At 32.6% G+C, this 21,965-nt stretch overlaps 1 protein-coding gene and 1 long non-coding RNA gene across 4 annotated transcripts in view; one reads left to right on the forward strand and one right to left on the reverse strand.

Moving 5' to 3' along the window:
- The window catches only part of LOC114310815 (NADPH:adrenodoxin oxidoreductase, mitochondrial-like), a 36,309-nt gene extending 21,736 nt beyond the window's left edge, over window positions 1-14,573 (forward strand). The window contains exons 6-13 of one of the 3 annotated variants that reach the window (XM_082870382.1): window positions 900-1,009; window positions 1,098-1,171; window positions 1,770-1,831; window positions 2,044-2,242; window positions 2,687-2,750; window positions 3,225-3,292; window positions 13,445-13,587; window positions 14,100-14,573. In XM_082870382.1, the coding sequence (XP_082726508.1) occupies window positions 900-1,009; window positions 1,098-1,171; window positions 1,770-1,831; window positions 2,044-2,242; window positions 2,687-2,750; window positions 3,225-3,292; window positions 13,445-13,587; window positions 14,100-14,336 (957 nt within the window). In that variant the 3' untranslated portion in view covers window positions 14,337-14,573. Of the gene's footprint in view, window positions 1-899; window positions 1,010-1,097; window positions 1,172-1,769; window positions 1,832-2,043; window positions 2,243-2,686; window positions 2,751-3,212; window positions 3,293-3,403; window positions 5,034-13,444; window positions 13,588-14,099 lie in introns of those variants that run through there. The other 2 variants (XM_082870381.1, XM_082870383.1) reach the window with 2 other exon arrangements.
- On the reverse strand, window positions 7,325-8,913 carry LOC145790977 (uncharacterized). Its single transcript, XR_014330479.1, has 2 exons — window positions 8,269-8,913; window positions 7,325-7,580 (listed from the first exon to the last, which is right to left on the reverse strand). It is a non-coding gene; the product is annotated as an uncharacterized LOC145790977 (long non-coding RNA).
- Window positions 14,574-21,965: the final 7,392 nt, after the last annotated feature.

Below are 21,965 nucleotides of genomic sequence, written 5' to 3' on the forward strand. Positions count from 1 at the left end.
AGGTTAAACACGTTAATTCTCACATACCTCTTTAGGACTGAAGATCTTGTATTTATAGTATTCTCTTGGGGTCTTGGGGCCTGGCCCACTCCTAGTCCTTGCCATGTACTTCTATACGGCCCTTGTTTTACTGGCAGGAATTCTGGCTCTTTTATTCGGCCCCTCAATTGGATAGGGTCAATGCCGAATAGAAGTTATGTTCTGGACCGGACTGGTCTGCTCCTGTTGATCCAAAATTATTCGGCTCCCATATTACTCAAAAAGTTTCTTTCAACATTGACTTTTCCTTTCCACTTCATCTTGCTACCCTACAAAATTGCAATTTATGGTACTTAAAGTGATATGTTGGTTGCTGACAGTATAATGCCATTCTATTTCACTGCTACATCGTTTGGCGTTTTGTATTTGAGGTTTTATTTCGGAATTGTCAAGGCAAAATTAAAATTCTAACAACTACAATTAGCAAATATACCTGTTCACTTATGATGTGTTTGGTTCATGGATTTGGGAAGCATTAAACAACTAACTATCAAGTAGTAACTCTTCCACTCTTCCCCTTTGGGAAGGGTGGGGGTTTCTCGTTGTTGATCCCTTACCTATGCGGCAAAACCAAAACATAAAAATGATGAATGAAGATGGGAGACATTGAGCATGACACTAAACAACAAGTCACACCACACATCCTACTTCCTTAGTTGACATGGATACTCGTATTACATTCTTGACAGTCAGAAGCAAAAAAACTTTATTCTCATTAAATAATTTAAAATTTATTATGCAGCAATGAAGAAGAAGAATTTTTTTTAAAATAGTCATAATAACTGTTTGCAGTTCTGAAGCCCTTCAATCCCAAAATAAGTTTCGGCCCCTATAACCATCCACCATGTTTTTTCTTTCAGGGCAATGTAGCTCTGGATGTTGCACGTATTCTTTTACGACCAACTGCAGAGTTGGCAACAACTGATATTGCTAGCCATGCTTTAGCTGCTCTGGAGGAGAGCTCTATAAGGTTTTCTGTTCCACCTTTTGATGTCAATTGAACTGGTTTTAGCTGGGCCCTAGTTATATTGTGTTAAAAAATACAAATATGATTGCAGAAAAGTGTACTTAGTTGGAAGACGTGGACCGGTGCAAGCAGCTTGTACCACAAAAGATTTACGTGAAGTTCTTGGTAATTCCTAGTTTCCTGTACACTAGATGATTAGTTCAAAATTTCATTGCTATTTTGTGTTTCATAACACATTTTTTTATATAGAGGGGTTACTAGAATTATTGGACCTGTTTCATCAGATTCTACTAGTAGTGAGCAAACTGAAGTTTGTTTTATATCAGATGCAAAGCAGATCTACTTTTTGCTTGATGTAGGCCTTGGCCCTTGTTAAGTCCAAAAATTTCTTAATATATTATTTGTATCAATTAAGATTGTTTTCTAAAACACCATTGCAACTTTGGCCCCCTGAAAGAAAAATCTAGATCCTGATCTTTAAATTTTTTAAAGACAAGTTTTGGTGTGATCCAATGTTTTCGAGCTCAATGCTTGAGTATTTTCAATTAATTATTTTGATCTTTATCCATATAAAGTAGTTCAACTTGAATACATTCTATTGCTCATAACTCCAATGAAACTCAATCATGTTTACCTGATGGTTCAAGTTAATATGTTTTTTCATATTTTCCTAATGTAATCCATTGAAGATATTCATTGTTGATATTAAATGATTTTGTCTTTAAATGTGTTGTTTATGGAGTTATTGGTGTCATTTTTGCAGGTATCAAAGATTTACACATTAACATTCAGGAAGCTGATCTAGTGAAAACCCCGGCAGATGAGGTATACTTCCCGTTTCAAAAAATTATATGCACTCTATCTCACAAGTTATTTGGCGATTTTCCTTCCCAAAAATTTATTTGATATCTTCTTCCTCTTTTTTTTTTTTTTTTTTTTGAAAATGCCCCGAAAGACCAAATTTACTTTTTTCTGTTTCCCTATGTTTAATAGTCCTCATGCCTGATGTTATTGGTACATTGTATTATTTGGCGAAGGAAGAACTAAAGAATAGTCGAATCCAAAAAAGAGTTTATGAGTTGCTATCTAAGGCAGCCGTGTCGAGACCATCTCATCGTAGTTTAGATCAACGCGAACTCCACTTTGTTTTCTTCCGGAAGCCGGATGGGTTTCTAGATTCAGACGACAGAAGTGGTCATGTTGTTAGTGTGCGCTTTGAGAAGACAATTCTTAAAGGTAATTTTCTCTGCATATGTTTGTGGTGAGCTGGTTCAGATGGCTCTTTCTATAGTTCTTCGCTTTGTGGTTCATGTGTTTATTGTCTTACATGTCATCCGCTCATGGCCGTTGGTTTAAAAAATGCAGTTAATATGACATCCACCAAAGGATTATGATAAAATGGAAATCTGGTCAATTATTAAAATCTGGAAACTGTTTTATCTTTGGAGTCAGAGACTAACATGCTGAGAACCAATAATTTAACTAATTAATTTTTAAATAATTAAAATTATGCCTTTTTAATACACTTAACCTTTTTTGCGAGGAAAATAAGGAGGACATGGATTGTTGAGGAAAACAAGTTTTCCTCAACATTATAAATGTTATGCCTAGTGCAACTGGAATAATTTCACATCTGTAACTGTAACCAATTATTTTGACTTATGTGGTCTCATTCTGCAGAAAGTGTTGGCTCTGGGAAACAAGTTGCAGTTGGTACAGGACAGATTGAAGACCTTGAATGCAGGTAATCTGTTACTGTTTGGAAGTTGAGCTGTGACTACATACCATATTTTATGTGCAGAGAAGTTGAGTTATGCTTTACCAGAAGATGTCATTTTGAGTGAATGTATTTTGTTGTGTATGCATATAATAGTATTTGCCTTCTAGTTGCTTCTGATTCCTCTTTTATGTATGCTTATTGTGTTGCCCTACAGTTGCACTTGATACCCCTTTATGCTCAACTTTGTTTGGTTTTGATTCATGCCATGTGATAGTAAAAGGGAAATGTTTCCATCACCACCCAAAATGTTTTAATCATTTGAAGTTTAAAATACCTTGTTTTATGATCCCACCCAGTCTGCATGGGTTGGGAGAGCAAACTGAACAGCATAATTGGGGAATTGAAGGCTATATCCCAGACGACTTGAAATTTTTGCTCATTTTTAAATTGTTGCATGAGGTCTTGATTGTTGTGGCAATGTGTTAGTGCATTTTTCAGGTTAGTGCTAAAGAGCATTGGTTACAGATCAGTACCAGTTGATGGCTTGCCCTTTGATGCTCACAAAGGTATATCAAAGAAATTATGCACCAGTGTGAAAATTTTCAGACAAATCTGCTTATTAAAATTTTTTACATGCATCACTGCTTAATGTTTGCAAATACTTCTTTTTTCACTAGGTTACATGGACTCAGGTATGAGTATTAGGTGCAGGACTGTGACCGAAGAAGCATGAACACTTCTAAGAAGGTAACGTGTCGAACACTGACACGACATGACATGACCCTCTTCAGACACTTTCTAGCATTTAGACACATAAAACACTTTACAAGTTTGAATAAAATAACTTAGAATCCAATAATAAAACAAAAACAATATAAATTTGTACCTATTCTTCTTTAAACTTTAGAAATCATTATATTTATTTAAATATTCATACATATGACATATAATAATTATTTATCTTTATATATGACTTATAATAAATATATAAAATTATATATATTTCATGTCCTCCACCATATAGTGTCTTACATTTTTTGAAAATTTTCATGTCGATTTCTTAATAATAATAATAATAATAATAATAAAAAATTTCACGTCGGCTTGTATGTGTCCATGCTTCATAGATGCAAACCTTAGGGTACAAGGATAATGTATCAAAAATTTGGGTATGGGCACGTCCTGCACATATTATAATAACATATTCTGTATAATATTGTCATTTTGAAATTAAATAAAATTTAATGGGAAAGGTGATTTTTTTTTCCGTCTCCTTGGTCACTTTATATGTGTGAGGCGAGACAATTGCCATTTTTCTGTCCAATAAAACCTCCTCATTACCAAACATTAGAAGATTTAAGATCTGGTATTGGGCCGGACACACTCCAGTCCCTCATTTGTCACACTACAAGAATCTGTACTTTTAGCGACCACTTTCCGCGACCAATATAAAAGTTGGTAGCTAAAAGTTACCTTTTGGCGACCAAATATTAATTAGTCGCAAATGATCATTATTTTTGGCAAGCAAATATGAGTTGGTTGCAGAAGGTCATATTTTGGCGACCAACCGCAAATTTGGTCGCGGAAGATAAAAAATAAGTTGGTTGTGGAATTGGAGACCAAAATTTTAGTCGCCAAAAATTTATTTTTCCCGACCAAAAATATTTTAGTTGCCGTATATTGAGTTTTGACTACTAAAACAATTTAGTCGCCAAATGGAATATAAATTTTTTTCTTTTCTTTGGCGACCAAAAATTTGGTCGTCAAAAACTTATTTTCAGCAACCAAAAAAAAATTAGTCGCCAAATTAATACTTTTAACGACTAATTTTTAGTTGCCATTGATTGAGATTTGGCGACTAAAAAAGTTTGTTGGCGAAGGTACCTTTCCTGCAACTAATCTAGTCTTTTGATTGCCAAAAGTTTGAGAGCGAAATTTGAAACGTGGAGACGGGAATTATTGGTCGCCAAAAATTTGTGAGGGAAATTTTTTTTATCTGTATTGATATTTTTTATTTTAATTATTTTTTTACTTTTTAAATATACTTAAAAAGTAAAAATATTTTTAAAAATCTAACAAAATTCACTAAATATGAAAAATAAAAAAATACTTTCTTCGCAAAAAAAAAAATTCACTAAATATGAAAAAGAACAAATATATATTTGTATTTGGTTAAAAAAATAGATTTCATCAAAAATATTTTACTTTTTACATTGATGTATATTAAGTAAATTTAGAAAGTAAAAAATAATTAATTTAAATATGAAAACATTAACTAAAACATAAGAAAAATAAAAAAATAAAAAACTCAACCACTATGCTTGGTTATTATTTTTCAAAAACACTTTTCAGAAAATTTTATTTTTTTATTTTTCGTATTTTTTTGATTTTACTGAATTTTTTTAATATTTTGAGCAAGTTTTTTAATTTTTAAACATACCTAACATACATATACCTAAAAAGTAAAAAAAAAAACCTTTTGAAATTTCACTAAATACCAAAAATATAAAAAAAAATATAAGAATTCAGTATATTTTTTGTATTTTTATGTATTTATTAATTTTTAAAAATATTTTTTCACAATTTTTTTATTTTTTAAATACATCTAAGTAAGATGCATCTAAAAAAATAAAAAAAAATTTAAAATTTTAAAAATATTCACTAAAAACAAAAAAATATAAAAATTAAAAAACTCAATTTTTAAAAAATTTAATTCAAAAAATTCAAACTAAACGCACGAACAATTTTTGAATTTCGAAACCAAACTGAGTTATAATCCGAAACAATCCCTTGTAGTTTTAACTCATAATTGTTTCTTATTTTTCACACTTCACAGTTGCTAAGTATTTATTTACTAGCGTATGCCCGTGCCTAAAGGCACGGTGTAAATAATTTTAAGATTAAAATATAGTTATAATTTATACGTATTATGTTGAAATTTATAAAGTTTGTGTCATTTTTTGATAAAGATACTGAAAAAATATATTGAAATATTTTTCTTCTTAAAGAACTTATAACAATTTTGTTTGTATTACACGCTCTACAAAACTCAAATAAAATAACAACTCTCCCTAATCTTAATGCAAATTAAGAAACAAACATATAAGATTTAAAGTTATATTGCATATCAAAATATAAAAGACAGTAAAAAAAAGTGTAAACGATGAATAAAAAACAGAAATAAAGTTATACTGTCATACACCAAAAGGGTAGGTTAAAACTTTACAAAAAGTGGGTTAAAGCTTTACAAAAGATGTATGCTTTACAAAAGATGTGTCACTAACATGTCATACACCAAAAATTATATTGTCATACACCAAAAATATGTATGCTTTACAAAAGATGTGTCAATAACATGTCTTCAAATATGCGTTTGCCCAAACTTCCTCCACATTACTTTCCAAAAAGTCTTTGTATCAACTTTTATGTATCCCCAATGAGGAATATGCACAACTTTTATGTTTTTTGTCTACAATATATGCTGGTATATTATGTTGAAATTTTTTGGGGTGTTTTCTTATAATATAAACTACAATATATGTTGATAATATACCAACATATATATGCTGGTATGGATATTTAGGATGTTTTTTGTCTATAAGGTTCATTGGTATATTAAGAAGACAAAAAACACCCTAAATACTACTTAGAGACCATAAACCCCCATCTGAAATATATGTTGATAATATACCAGCATATATATGCTGGTATGGATATACCAGTAAAATAGATGATCCAATCATCTATTTTACTTCACCAATAAAATAGCCAAATAAAAATAAATAAATAAATAACATATAAGAGAAATATTGTTATGCAATTATAAGAAAAAAGCCTTGCCTACTACAAATGTGGATCAACCAACTCACAATTCGTAATAAAAGCATCAAAATCTCTCAAACGCCTTGAGACTCCATCCCCATTCAACTTTTTCAAACAATAAACCCCCATCTTCTTAAAAGCCTTGCCTACTACAAATGTGGATCAACCAACTTTTTTGTTATAAGAAAATATAACAATAAACCCCCATCTTCTTAATATACCAGTTTTTTGTCTATACCAGTATAAGAAAATATAACAAAAAACACCCTAAATACTACATAATATACCAGTATAAGAAAATCTCTAAACCATATGTTAAAAAAAAAACCACTCATTTTCTTATAATATAAACTACAATATATGCTGGTATATTATGTTTATATTTTCTTAGTTTATATTATAAGAAAATATTTCATAGTTTATAAGAAAATATAACTACAATATATACTGGTATATTATCAACTAAGAAAATATATGCTGGTATATTTTCTTAGAATGCTATTCTTAACCATTAAGTATAAATATCATCCAGAGTGAATTTAATATATTTTACTAAGTATAAATTTAAGTATAGCTAAGTATAAATTTTATATATTTAATGACTCATATATCATCTAGACTCAACAATAACGCATCATTTTTTTAACATGCAATAACATAGTATACTTAAAGTCATTATCATCTAGACTCATATATCATCCAGACTCATCATGTAAGTCTAACATAGTATACTTAGGTAGTTGAGTCACATAAACCAGAACAATCTACACCACATGGAAATAAGAAGAAATCACCAAAATCACCAAAACATTTACAGTAGTATTTACAGTAATAAGAAGAAATCACCAAGAATCATGTGACCTTGAGTTATTTCAAAATCACCGAACTGAACTGGCTTCAAAACCAGCATGTTATTGAGTCATTAAGTATAAATATAATCAGTTTAAAAATCAGTTTCACATTACCGAGCAAAGTTCCCGGCTGAGATTACTGAGCAGCCGAGTTAATCATTTCCACCTCTGTTTCAAGTTCCTGTTTCACATGGAGCCAGAGTGAACAATGGTGAGAGTGGTCAGAGTGATCCACAGAATGGAAATATGAAACTCTAGTACAGCTGAACCATTAGATAATCAAGCATCAAATGCCTAGATTATCATGGCATCACCACTCACTAAAGTAAATTGTTTATAATTTTATCCATTCAAGGATAATGTCATCCTCATTCATAATCCTTAGAATGGTAATATGAGACTTCAGTCCAGCTGAATCATTTACATAACAACCAAGTATGTAACCAATGAACAGAGCTATGATAGCACAATGTTATCCTAATTATCTATAAGTCATAACCCAAGAATACACATGTCATGAGTTCATTTTTGTCCCAAGATGCATGGAAAGATATGAGCCTCGCTAATTGATGGGGATAATTACATTTTTTTGTCTCTAAAATATGCGTTTTGTGTTATTTTGATAACACTTGCATCAGTTTTGTGTCGATAAACTATTATTTAAATGTAATTTAATAATTCAGCACTCGCGTCAATTTTTTCCTATTATGGTTTTCAATATTCACATCTCAATTAACTCTATTTCTATTGTTACTAAAGTTACATTCCACATTTTTTAAAGTGGTTTTAAACAATCAGACCAAAGCTAATAGATACTTATGCATAACAGGATAGACAATAGAGTGCAATAATCTAAAACTTTTACATACATTAGAGCAAAGGAAGAGCTTGACAAAATTCTGTGTAAGAAGTCCCAAAGATTTTTCCTTCCTATTGTCTGTCAACAAAAGTATCTCTTCATGGTAAGTTCAACAATTGACCCAAGACTCACAACATTGACTTGTCCAATTGTTCAAGTATAATTACCAATTGACAAAACAAAAAGATCAGTAAGTAGCAATATAATAATAAGTATGTGATTGTAACAATATAATAATAAGTACGTGATTATATGCTCTGATTATTCAAAGCTTTTTTTTTTTTTTTGCTTTGAATTTCTAACATGTAAACATAGAATTTCCTGTTTAATGTTGAAATTTCCTGTTTAAAAAAAAAAAAAATTTGTCGAAATTTCGGAGGGAGGGTAACACCATAATAATTGAATCTCATTCTCCAAGCCAAGTTTGGTAATGGTAAGGAAGATCGAAGGTGCTGTGATTGTGTGAGAGAATAAAAATGAGAGAATACTCTATGAAAATGAGTATATAAAAATGAGAGACCCAATTCGGAGCTGTGCATAACTGTGCATATAAGAGACCCATGAGAGACCCATATGAAGCATATAACTGTGCATATAAGGAACCCAGCATCCATATGAAGCATATAAAAATGAGAGACCCAATTCAGACCTAGCATCCATCATAAAGGAACAATACTCATCCATCAAAAATGAGTATATAACTGTGCATATAAAAATGAGAGAATACTCATATGAAGCATCCAATAACTGTGCATATAACTATGCATATAAGAATTGGATAACTGTGCATATAAGAGACCCAATTCGGCAGTTAAGAGAGGAAAGGAAAGGAACCCGAAACATAATATATGAATTCAATAACTTTTGAATTTGAATTCAATAACTGTGAGCTAAGAGTGCAGTCTGTGAGCTAAAATGTTGACATGTGCTTGTCTCCAACCTTCTCAAATCAATTTGGGAAGAAGACAGAGGGTATGGGGGAGTATGGGTAAGAAGACAGAGGGTAAGAAGACAGTCTGCTTCTCTCAATACACACCTCACTATCTGCTCCTCAACTCTGCAGCAGTATGGGAAGAAGACAGAGGGTATGGGGGAGACAGAGGGTATGGGGCAGACACAGAAATGTGTTGGGCGGGAAACCTTTGATACATTTTGATATAAACCATTGATCTAAACCATTCATAAATACTTGGGATTAATCTTAGCCATTGGATCAAAATGTATCTCACATACATTTTGATACATTTTTCAAAAACCTTTGTGACTTATTATATAGATGTTAGGTAAAAATGGTGAAACAGAAATTCATGACAATCCATTATCGGCCATGACCTTTTCAATTAAGAAAAACTGATAATATTATCAATTTTACTAAATATAGCTTATTAGTTTAAATTTTTTTAGATAAAACCTAAACTATCATAAATATTTATAAATTAAACTTTTAGGTAATTAACTCTTACTTATTCTACCATCATTCTAAAAGGAGACGGTAAGTATGACATTAATATCATAAAAAAAATCTCTCCCTCGTAATGAGACTCTCATGATAACAACTGGACTCTCAAATCACTTTCAAGTTCTATATATTATCCCATCTAAAACCGATTGATGTTTGGAAAGAGATCATTTACGTATTTTCTATGTTCAATATTACAATCACAAACTTATTTTTAGAGTGACAAAGCAGCATTGTGTACACCAACATCAAGCCCTGTTGAATCACATTAGTGACTTCAAACTTGAATAGCACAGTATGTCATACTCCATCAAATTTAAAAATAAATATAAAAATAAACAAAAGCCCTAGCTCTCGCTCTCAATCTTTCTCGCCGAGCTCTGAAATTCTATGGCTATCCCCGCCTTTCACATTGCGTTGAAGATGGATGATGACGCTATCGCAGACGACTTCTCTTTCGGGAGCTTTTTCTCTCGAGAGCTATGTCTCAGAAGGTGTGCCATCTCTATCTCTATCGCACAAGCGGTGCCCTCTCAATCTAAGGTCCGAATCTGATTTTCATTTTTGATCTGATCTGATTTTGTATTTGATTTTCGTTTTTGGTCTGATTGACATTTGTATTTGATTTTAATTTTTCGTAAATTTTGAATTTGAAGGGTTCATGCCCTAGCTCTGCAGAATTGCCTTTGCATTGATTGAGCTAATGATTGTCTTGTTTTGATTGAGATATTGATTCAATTTCGGGATTGGCATGGATTAGGAAGAAGTCGACGAACAATGACGCGATGACGAACAATTCATCGCTGATCTGCTCTGGTTCTCCCTCAATCTCTCCGTCGTATTGACTTGATCTTCCTTCACATTGTAAGGTAAGTTTTTCTCTATTGCATATATGTATCCATAGACTCGTGTCTCTGTTTCCTTCTTCTTAATATGAGATCAAAGGCGCAAAATTATTCGTACATAGTTAAGAATTTACTGGAAGCATGCCCAGGGAGAGGGCTTTAGCAAATCATTTGTCAACCCATGCCTCAGTTGGTAGCATGCCCAGGGAGTATTTTATCATGGCTGTCAGTGGCGGAACATTTGGTCCTGGTCCTTGTTGAACAAGATGACAAGGAGAGACTTATTTCCTAATATCATTGGATGGCTTAATAGTATTTGCTCAGAAGATAGGGTGGGTGTGGGAGTGGGTGTGTCCATAAAATTGCCTACGAAACTTTTTTTTTTCATTTTTTACAACCTTTGCTGCCAATGAGTTAAAAATTTCATAAGTTGGGTTTTTTTTACTAATAATAGAAGACATATTACAGAGTCTGTAGTCCGAAGGTGACATATTGTGGAAACAATTTGGCTTTCTTAAACTTCTGTTGCTGCTATCTGTGGATTGAATATTTTACATTTCTTAAGCTTCCATGTGCTTGCACTTGCACATAACCTTGATAGCTTTTACACATTACACACTACTACACCATTAGTTGGATGTGTTTGTTTGGGGATTATAATCTTGACTACTGATCAGAAGAGGGTTTTTTTTTTTTTTTTTTCCTGAAATGCATCAGATAAATTGGTTCTTTGGTTGATTAGGTGACATGTCATATTGGTTTACATCCTCCTGAGCTCTTACTAGAATCAATGTTTGTAACGTGGGCCTCTTTGGAGCCTCATTTTCAATGCCTTATTTTTTATATTTCACTGGAATTTCCTTGCAGAAAAGCAAGGAGAGGGGAATAAATTTCTCTACATGCATCGAAAGTAGATTGCTATTTTAGAGAAAAAGATTTGGTTACTTAGTCCCATATTTAGATGTTAAAGTCATAGTTGACACTTTGGTACCATTTTGAAGCCGTGACATTACTTGGGGCAGGATAATTATCTGGTAAGTTTGCCTACCACTTGGCCGTATGTTTGCGGATCCTATAGGTCTGACCTATAAGATAATTTCTGCTTGGGGGCAGGTTATGATAGTTGCTGGGGCCAATATCTTTGCTTGGGCTTTTTGGCTGACTGTCAAGTTAATTAATCTTATTTGTGTCTCGGCATCAGTTACAAGGACTTGGGTGTTAATGTATTTCATATAGCATATCAAGCATAACATAGGACTTGGGTGTTAATTTTTTATTTTGAACAAAAAAAGTTCAATGCCATTAAAGCTTCTAGACAATTTTTCCATTTCTTGTCAATTTCAGTGTTGTCATTAAGGTGGGAACTCCATGATAGCTGGGAAAAAATGCAAAACTATCGAGTACAGTGGAGAAGTCAAGAAGATCTTGTGGATGCTTGTAGGCATGTTGTGATAGATGAATATGGTGAGTGTTGCTATTTTGGTCGTGAAAACAGATTAGAGGTTGATGTCAACTTGTTTGCAGTCTGTTGTAGAAAATTCTTCATGTAATATTTTCCATTTACAAAAACAGGTAATGATAGTACTGGATCTTAAACTGATCTGTTCTTTTTTATTTTATTTTAAATGATCATTTTGATTCATTGATCTTAACTTGTGTTTTTGTTTGTTTTGGTACTAATTGGTTATCGAGCAAGTTGAAGTTGAGTATGTACCAGAAAAGGCTGAATTTGATGGTCATTTGGATGAGGAGTTTAGGAAGGTCTTTGAGAAATTCAATTTTAAGCTCATATGTTAGTTTGGATTAGTTGCCAAGCAAGTTGATATGTTAAATCATTAAAGAAGGTGAAAGGCTTCAAGTTTTGTGTCATGTTGGACTTCAAAGAGGATGTAGCTTTTGAGAAAATATGCTTACTAAATTCAATTTGACTTGAATATGCCTTGTGTTGCACTACGATTACATATTTTCATCTTTATTTTAAATGGAATTCAATTATTGTTTGATGATTTAGTAAAATTACAAGAAAAGAAATTTGTTAATTATTGTTCTTAAGCTTTTCTTTTTTAAATGTTATTGTTCCTTAATTGTGGTTGGGTTGAATGAATTTTGTTCAATATTGAATTGAATGTTTATAAATAAAAATTGATTGTTCTAAAAAAAAAAAAAAGAAAAAAAAAAAAGAATGAGATTTGGCGACTAAAAAATTGGTCGGCAAATTCTACACTTTTGCGACTAAAATCATTGGTCAACAATTCCTTACCTTTTGGCAACTAAATTGTTAGTCGGCGATTCCTTGACTTTTGGCGACTAATTAGTTTGGTCGTGAAATGTGACAATTGGCGACTAAGATATTTGGTCGGGAAAATATCACTTTTTGCTACCAAAATGTTTTACCGACAAAATGGATTAGTCACAGTAATAATATATTTAGCAACCAAAAATTTAGTCGGCAAATCCAACTTTTCCCGACCAACAAAAATTTTGGTCGCGAATTACTTTTGCCGACCCTCAATTGGCAACCAAAGTAGCGACCAAAAAAATTGGTCGCGGATAACTTTTACGGACTAAAAATGGACTTTTAGCGACCAATTTTTTGGTCGGCAAAGGTGTTATTTCTTGTAGTGTTAGTGTGTCAACTCAAGTACCTTGAGCGGAATAGAAGAATCCGTGTAACAGTGCTCCTCCCTACACACTTAATTAAATATCTAATGACAATACTGAGGAGTTATTATTTTGTCTCATGCTTTTTCCCCATTCAGATCAGTGTGGCAAGTCCGAACCTTTTCATGTGATTAGAAAGTTTCTTGTTAGTATACATACACAGGCCTCTCAAGGTTGCAAAACCTCATGTTTCCCCTTTTCGTGCTTGACTTGTTTTACAGGAATAGTTCTAAATGTTGGAGGTCGTGTGTTAATCAACTCTTCAGGAGATCATACACAACTAGAGGGCGTCTATGTATGTGGGTGGTTGAAAAGGGGACCAACGGGGATCATTGCTACCAACCTTTATTGTGCCGAGGAAACAGTAAGTAACATTTTGTATACGGTCAAGAAAACATTGTCTATCCATCATCCTTTATGCATGAAGCATCTTGCTAGAAATAACGTTCTGTTTGTTTGGGCACAAAATGTTTTTTGCATTTTTTGATGTTTAGTATAATTTAATACGAAAGTCAATGGATAACAAGTTTATTTAGGCACAAAATATTTTGTACTTTAAAAAAGTGGAAAACGTTTTCGCATTACCATCGTCACCACCCCACAACCACCACGTCCACCATCCCACCACCACCACCACCACCACCACACCCCCACGATGTCCATGTCCACGTCCACTATTTTTTCGCCACCACCATTAATACAAATACTATATTAGTTTCCTTCTCGGATGCAACTAAACATAGGAAAATATCTTCTACGGGAAACATTTTATGCCAAAACAAGTGGAGTGTAAGAGTAAAACTAAAACAACATATATTAGGGTTATCTGTAGTGATTACCAGCTACCTGCTCTCTAATTGACTGAAGTGGTCACAGATCATGAGCATATCTGAGGACCTTGAGAAAGGAGTATTAGCATCTGCACCAAGCTTGCCAAAGCCAGGCAGAGAGGGACTGCTCCGATTGTTAGATCGGAGGAATGTCAAAGTGATTCCATTCAGTTCTTGGAAAAAGATCGACACTGAAGAGAGAAGACTTGGAAGTTTGAAAAACAAACCCAGAGACAAATTAACCATATGGGAAGAGCTACTGAAAGTTGCCGCCAAGGTGTGAAACAATTTACGACCTATTAATATCATTTTTGTCATTCATATAATAAATATTTGTGTTGTGTTTATATTCAATTTTCAGTGGCCACGAGTTATTTAGATTAGTGTATTCATGCTCTCATTTTTGTAAGCCTGACAAGCAACGAGAACCTTATTGAATCTAGGGATGGCAATAGAGATCCTACCCTATGGATATCCATGGATATCTGATCCAAATATATGGATTTTATCCTTTTTTTTATCCGTTGGATTAATTAAATGGAGTTTCTTAAATATTCGTAGGATATGGGTAGGGGAAGGATACCCACCAATTTCCCCATATGCTGGGTTTAGAATTAGGTTCTCTTCTCATTCATCAAAAAAAAAAAAAAAAAAAACAAAAAACAAAAAACAAATAGAAAACCGTTTGATGCGAATGGATCAAACCGAAGGAGAGTCCATAATACGCTCGGACCGAGTTCTGGTCAACGGCACAGCCACGGCGGTGGCACTCACTGCCGGCGACAAACTCTAGTGATCGGGGGCGTCGGAATCCAGAGCTGTTTGGTAGTGGAGAAGGAGGTCCTTGGTTTTTCACCGAAGGTTCCAAAATCAAGATCAGGACCGTCGTTGAGAGTGGAGATGGAATCAACTGCGTCGGGAGCAGAGGAACTCCAGTGAGGAAGACCTTCGCGTTCGAGACTGTGTTTGACGAGTTGCTTGGACCTTGGTGCCAAAAGCACCGAGAATACATCGATTTAATATCATTGTTCTGTTCTTCAATTTATGAATTTGAAATGTGTAATCGTAGTGTGCAATTAATGAATTAGGAATCACATGTGTGGTGTATATGAATTAATGAATTTGAATTTTTAGCTCATGAGTTTTTGATTAATTAGTTCAGAGTGTTTGGTTTTTGAGAAACTGCAGTCAAACAATTTCTGGCCATGAGTAGGAGATAGAGATAATTTATTATAATTTATATTTTTATTTTTAATCTTCCACCTTTTGTCACTTTTTTTTTTAATTATTATAAACTTATTTGATTGTCTCAAATTATATATTTAATTACTTTAAAACAAAATTTTTAATTAATTAATATATATTTGATTTTGTTGTTGAGTCAAATAAAATAAAATTAGATTGAATGTATATTTAACTTTGATTGTGAAAAAAAAAAAAAAAGAGGGGGTCAAGTTGGGTTGGGGAAAATCCAAACCCATTAGGAGGTGGGGAGGGTAGTACTCATGGGTAATGGAGAATGGAGAATGGGGAAAAATTATTATAGGAGAATGGGGATGAGGAATTAATATCCACCCCATTAACCCCCAATGCCTGTCAGGTTTTTTTTTTTTTTTTTTTTTTTGGTGGTGGTTTTTGTTTTTGAAACCAAATATTTACTTTTAGGGATGAAATCATTTATAATTTGCTAATTGCTACCCTTTTTCTAGTATTGTTTAGTTTCGATTGGGTTTGACATTATGGACAACATATTTCTTTAGGGTTTGTTTGATTGGGCGGATTGGGATTTTAAATCTATGGGACTCATATTTCTGTGTTTAGTTGCAACTTTTGTTGTCCGGATTAGATTTTGATGGATATTCTATCTGACAAAATTGGTAAATTTTTTAATCTTACCTTACGACTAATAATGCAAAGAAAATATATAGCTGGGAATATATATTTTCATATCTATTGTGAAACAAACGTGGACAAGAGGGGAATATATCCCGATAATCCATCTAGATAACCAACATTGCACTAACTTTATGAATTGTTAATCCTCTCATTGTTAATTTTGCTAATCAAATAGGGTCTTAAGTTACGACATCCTTTAGGTATTGTAAGCATATGTGAATAAGCATGTAACTCTAGCTATCTTGATTACTATCCTCGTTTGTCAACTATATATTTTAGGTAAAAATCAAAAAGTTACAATAAGTTGTCACATCACTCTATTTATTTTTCTGTATATCTATTCTTAAAAAGTCAAAAAGTTATTAAAATAGTCTGTTTCTAGACGAAGCTTTAATGCTCCATGCAATATAGCAGCAAAAAACTAATTACCAAATACGCAAAGCAAACTTATTTTATGTTTGTCCATTGATTGATTATGTATCCGTAGCTTTTTTTTATCTTCTTATTGTATTCTTCCATTTAATATGCCAATCATTTATGATGATTTTGCATGTGAGGAAGAAGGAAGAAGGCAATAGAGGCAAACATTATTCCTCTTGCATATTATTCTCCTTGCATATTATTCTCATGTCATTTTCAATTTTCATGTTCAACATGTTGCTTTTTGATTTTCATGTTCAACATATTGCTTTTTGTTTTCCCCCTTTCTCCTTTTTCTTTTTTCACTCCCTCACTTGTAACATCTCTCTTTTTTCATTGCCACTACAAGTTGCTCTCTATGAAGCATGGGTACTTCAAAAAACATGTCGTACCCGTACTGGGACCGATATATGGTACCTCGTATGGTACTTCTGCATACGTACTGGGTACACAAAACACGTACCTAAAATTTTTCTTCTTAATTTTTGACAAATCCAAATATATCTAATATATACTCAAGTCGTACTGTACCTCAGTTAAAATAATATTTCCTTCTACTACAGAGATAGAACTCTTTTCACTAGATTTCTTTTTTGTTTTTTGTTTTGTTAAAATTAAACTATGATTTGTAAGTTATTTAATATATTAACATTTAATTTTGATTTTACTTTTGACATTAAATGTTAATTGTAAGTTAGACCTTAACAAATTAAACCATTTAATTAATTTTTGCATTACTCTAAATTTAAAATAAATATTTTTTTATAAGCATAAAAAGACGTACCTGTACCTTTTTTAAAAAAATTTTATCATATCGACACACTTGTATCATACCAATAATCATATCCGTACCCGTATCCGTCCTGCTCTTCTCAATTGTTTTGGTGGTTTCATCATGTTATAAGGCTTTTTGAATTGTAATATGCCCCTCTGAGCAAATGATAAGTTGACAAATGCTTTTAGGTAAGTAATATAAATGCAACATAGTCAAATCCCACCATGTTTTTTGGGCCAGGAAGCTCTTCTTAAAAAAGATCTCAGACTCGAAGTCTCCCAATGTATGTAGACTCTATTGTGGATCACATTATGGGAAGCTTGATTTTGAGAACCCTTAAATTGTGTTTGAATCTTAGATTTAAGAAGAGATTTGGAAAATGAAAAGAAGAAAGAAAAATATGAACGAATACCTATATATATATTTTCATTTTCTTGTCTTTACAAATTTTTATAAAAATTCAAAATCCAAATAGTCTTATTAGGCAATCGTTTTTTGTGCTAAAAGATTCCAACAAATAATCTAAACTCTGGTGGCTAACTTCATCTTGGTATGTTGACACTTTTTTTAAGCAATTTTAGGGAGAAAATTGCTTTTTCCTTGGTTTTAATTTTTGAAAAGCCATAGTAAGGGCCATCTGAAGGGAATGTGCACCTGAGTTTTGGTCTCTAAATGTGATAGTTTCTGCTTTAATGGTAAGTCACTTAAGTTCTATTGAGGAGTTCTTAGGTTCAAATTCTGATGTCTTACTTTACCCAATATATGAGGCTAGTGGGTGGTTTGCATATATTCCGAGTTTGCACTTATACGATAAGTGCAAAAGGTGATGCCTAGGATCGGTTCTCGGTTATTAAATAAAATAAAAAGGTTCTCGGTTATTAAAATAAAATAAAAAGAAGAAGACAAAGAAAGTGATATGATATATATTTTTCTGTTGCTTATTTGTGAATTAGAGATTTGGATTTGTCATTGAAAAAATATAATAAATAAATAAATTTTTGATCGGCAAAACGAAACTTTATTGATGTAAGAATCAAGCACAAAGTGTAGACTGCTGAATATATCTTGAAATTAACAGTATATATATATATATATATATGGCCAAGCATCTCTCCAATCCACATAGTCAGAGTTGATGGATGTAGGTTTTGATAATTCAATATATTTATTTTGTAAGTTCTGTCAATCATTCATAAAAAATAAATTAAATTAACTTGTAACTATATAATTTCATCACATTTGTACCTAAGATAGATTGTTTGGTTTAATTTCTTAAAGCTATTTTGAATGTTTTTCTTATTTTTTTTTTGAAAAGTAAAATATTTAGGAGCAAAAAAATAATAATAATAATAATAAATAAAACATAAAACATGAAACGAAGATGAAAAACATAAAACTCAAAAATTGTATATGAGTTTGAAAGTTAAACAAAGATGATTTCGAAAATCCACGATTAAATTTTTCTTTTAAGACATGATGAAATCATGTGATTATGATTATTGGATAAATCTGATTTTTTTTGTATTTTTTATTTTTATGAATGATCTGCATATAGGGCTTACTACCAAATGTACTAATCGAATAATTTTAATTAGACTGTGATAGGTTCACGGATCCGGGTCCACTCCAATCCGCCCAGTAAACTAGAGAGAAGCCATCTCCGTATGTGTACATATATACATTAACCCTAGGCTCCATGAAAAAGTTGGAAAACAAAACTAAAATAGTTGTTGTCTCTTTTTCTTCTACTCTAAATCAATCATAAGTTATCAACTGGCTTTGTTGTAGATTTTCTTTTGCAACTATATGGTATATTTCAAGATGATCTATCTGGGGTGACTGTTTTCATTCATTAATTTTTAATTTTACATTAATTGCTTTTTTGACATTGTGTGTTAGAGATGTCCCTTCATTCAAACTATTGTATGTGGAAGTTCATGCATCCAATCAACCCACACGCTTGCTTTCTTGTTTATGATTGATATACAATAATTATCTAGCCAATTATAAGCTTAATTAATGGCATGTTTAACGCAATCTTAAAGGACAATAGTTCAAGTCAATTATTTCATGAAGTGGCATGAAAGCATAAATTCATATTTTAAACTATTGACATTGAGTAAGTAGTCGAAGAGTTCTTGGAACAACTGGAGCAAGTCCACAAAGAGGTTGGAAAAGAGAGGCTGAGTCAAAACTACTGATGCTAAGCTATATATTGAGGTAGGGCAAGTTGGGATTCAAATTTAGTTGTCAATGAACTGAAAATCACTCATTGTGCACTTGGATTTCGACTAAATTTCATCGTTTGGCTTTCATATTTGCTTTCTTTCTATTTTAGAAAAAAAATTGTTTTAGTTGAACTTTTGTTTAGAAATTTTTGTTTTTAGATATGTAAACCTCCCTTGGAGGAGGTAATTCTTAATAACATTTCACAATTTTCATAATTTCTTTGCAATTCAAATTTATTTCTTGTCTTTTAGAATCATATTTAGACTATTAAGTCACCAATTGTTCTAAACGTTTAAGAAATGAGAAAAACTTAACCTGTCAGGAAATGGACACAAGAAACTTAAAATCCCTACCAACCTCAGTGTTGACACTATGTTATCGATTATCTCAAGAACTTTAATTGTTAGGAAATAAACCCAACAGTGTATATCAAGTTCCGTGCGATATTCCGTAATGACAACCCTCCAATATTCCGTAATGACAACCCTCCAAGCAGGAATTGTACAATCATCTCTAACAGTAACATTGTAATAGTGCCGCCCATGGCCTTGTGGCCTAGTAGTGTGGAGGCAACAATGGAGAGGTTGGGAGTTCAACTTCCCCTCAGCAACTAATTTAATAACTAATGATTGACTTTCGTGATAACAAAAGAATAATAAATAAATAAAAACACTGTGATGGTGCCTGTGAATGGTTGGCAAGTTGTGTGATCTTGGTTTCCATGGTTATCTAAGTTGGATGTGGAACCTGTGACCTCAAAAACATTCGGAACTTGTTTTTGAATACACATGTGCTGGTACATGAGGTGAGAGAGATTCAGTCCCCCTAGCTACAGCTAAATTCCAATAATTCATGATGATCAATGTTTATAGGGACCCACCATGCAAAGTGGGATCCTTTCTTGGCCCTGCAGGCTTTTTGTTGGATTCCACTATCTACTTATCTTTGCTATATACAACCAACAACAAAGCTTCAGTCCTTGTCTTCACAAGGCATTTGATCTTTCTCAAGACCCTATTGTCCAATTAGTGGGGCAAAAAAAAAAAAAAAAAAAAGTTAATTGATGCATCAATACTTGGGAAAAATTCATTCACAAACTATATATCCATTTGCTTGGATAGAATGTTGTTAATGTTATGCAAAAACCAAATGGTTCTAATCTACAAAACAAAAACTAAGGAACAAAAAATAAATAAATATACAGAATACAAGATATACGTGATTCGGTAATATGCCTATGCTCATAGAGTAAAGGGGATCAAAATCAACTATGCACAAATATGGATTACAAGCTAAGAACCTCTCGACTCTGACACTCAACTACACGGTAACACTTGCTCATTGAAATTCAAATATTAATAAATCCCTCGGTCTAACTTTGGCCTAATGGCCTCGGCATTGAGTCCGAAGTAAAAGGTCAATCATGCTGCACACAAACTCATCATAAAAGGTTCCTTACAGTAAATCTGAATGTACAGTTAAAATACATATGGAACTACTCTTCGAGAAGGGCCCTAGCTTGTAAAATATAGTATTTAGCAACACATTTATGTTGTCCATTGAGTTATTGTCAAAGGTGATCTACTTGATTAAGGCAGGAAAACTGAAAATCTTTATGTGGTGATTGCATCATTTCATATGATTTTTCTTTATGTGAGAACAAGCAATCCATAGGAAGGGCCATAAGAAAAGAAAAAAGGGAAAAGATGGTAGTTGGTGAGACATTTGTATATATTTTTCTCTGTTTGAAGAGAATGACTTATTATCATTATTATTATTTATTTATTTATTAGGGTAGGGTAAGGGGTTAGTTTATACCCAAAAAATAGATATTGCAATGACGCTCAAACACGATCCTAACGGTCCACACAACTTCAGAGAAGCGACACCCAAACCAAATGTTTGAACTGCACGTAGCACATAGCACATAGCTTGAAAAGATTAGTCTCTCATATTACAGGAGGCTAAGTGAAAACTAACACACCCTTAAACAGACTTTATTGTTATTATTATATGGTTTTGTAAATGGACATGTGGAGGTTATCTTGTTGTGAGGAACTTAAGACTTTGTTTAGTGAGAAAACTACATGGGTTTTGATTGTTTTTTATTTTTTTTATATTTTTTTGACCATAACCAATTTGTTAGTGTACTTGTGTGGACTTAGGTTGTTATGAAATTTTGCAATTCTAAAGCAACAAGTTGAGATCATAATGTCAAAAGTTTCCTTGGTTGATGGGTTATTTTTCAAGGTTTTGGAAAATTTGCAAACCCTAATTTAATATGAGAGACGATCCACCTGGCCTTTGTTACTGAGACTTTTGTTCATGAAGCTGTCAAAATAATATAGTTTAGAGCAGTTTGTGTGCACTGTCAATGTCATGATGAGTTCTGCATCACACTTGCTCTCACTTCCTATTTGTTTGGTCGGAACTATTTCTCAGCACAAATTGCTTTGGCATGTTTGATGAGTTTTGTTTTTGTTTTTGTTTTTTTTTTCCCTTGAAAATTGAAAGAAAATTACTTTTGGCAACTATTTTTATTTCCAAAAAGTGATAAACCCCAACGAAAAATACTTTTGGCAAGTGTTTTTG

Source organism: Camellia sinensis, chromosome 5 (genome assembly GCF_055761805.1).
Source record: "Camellia sinensis isolate YWXY chromosome 5, ASM5576180v1, whole genome shotgun sequence".
NCBI lineage: Eukaryota > Viridiplantae > Streptophyta > Magnoliopsida > Ericales > Theaceae > Camellia > Camellia sinensis.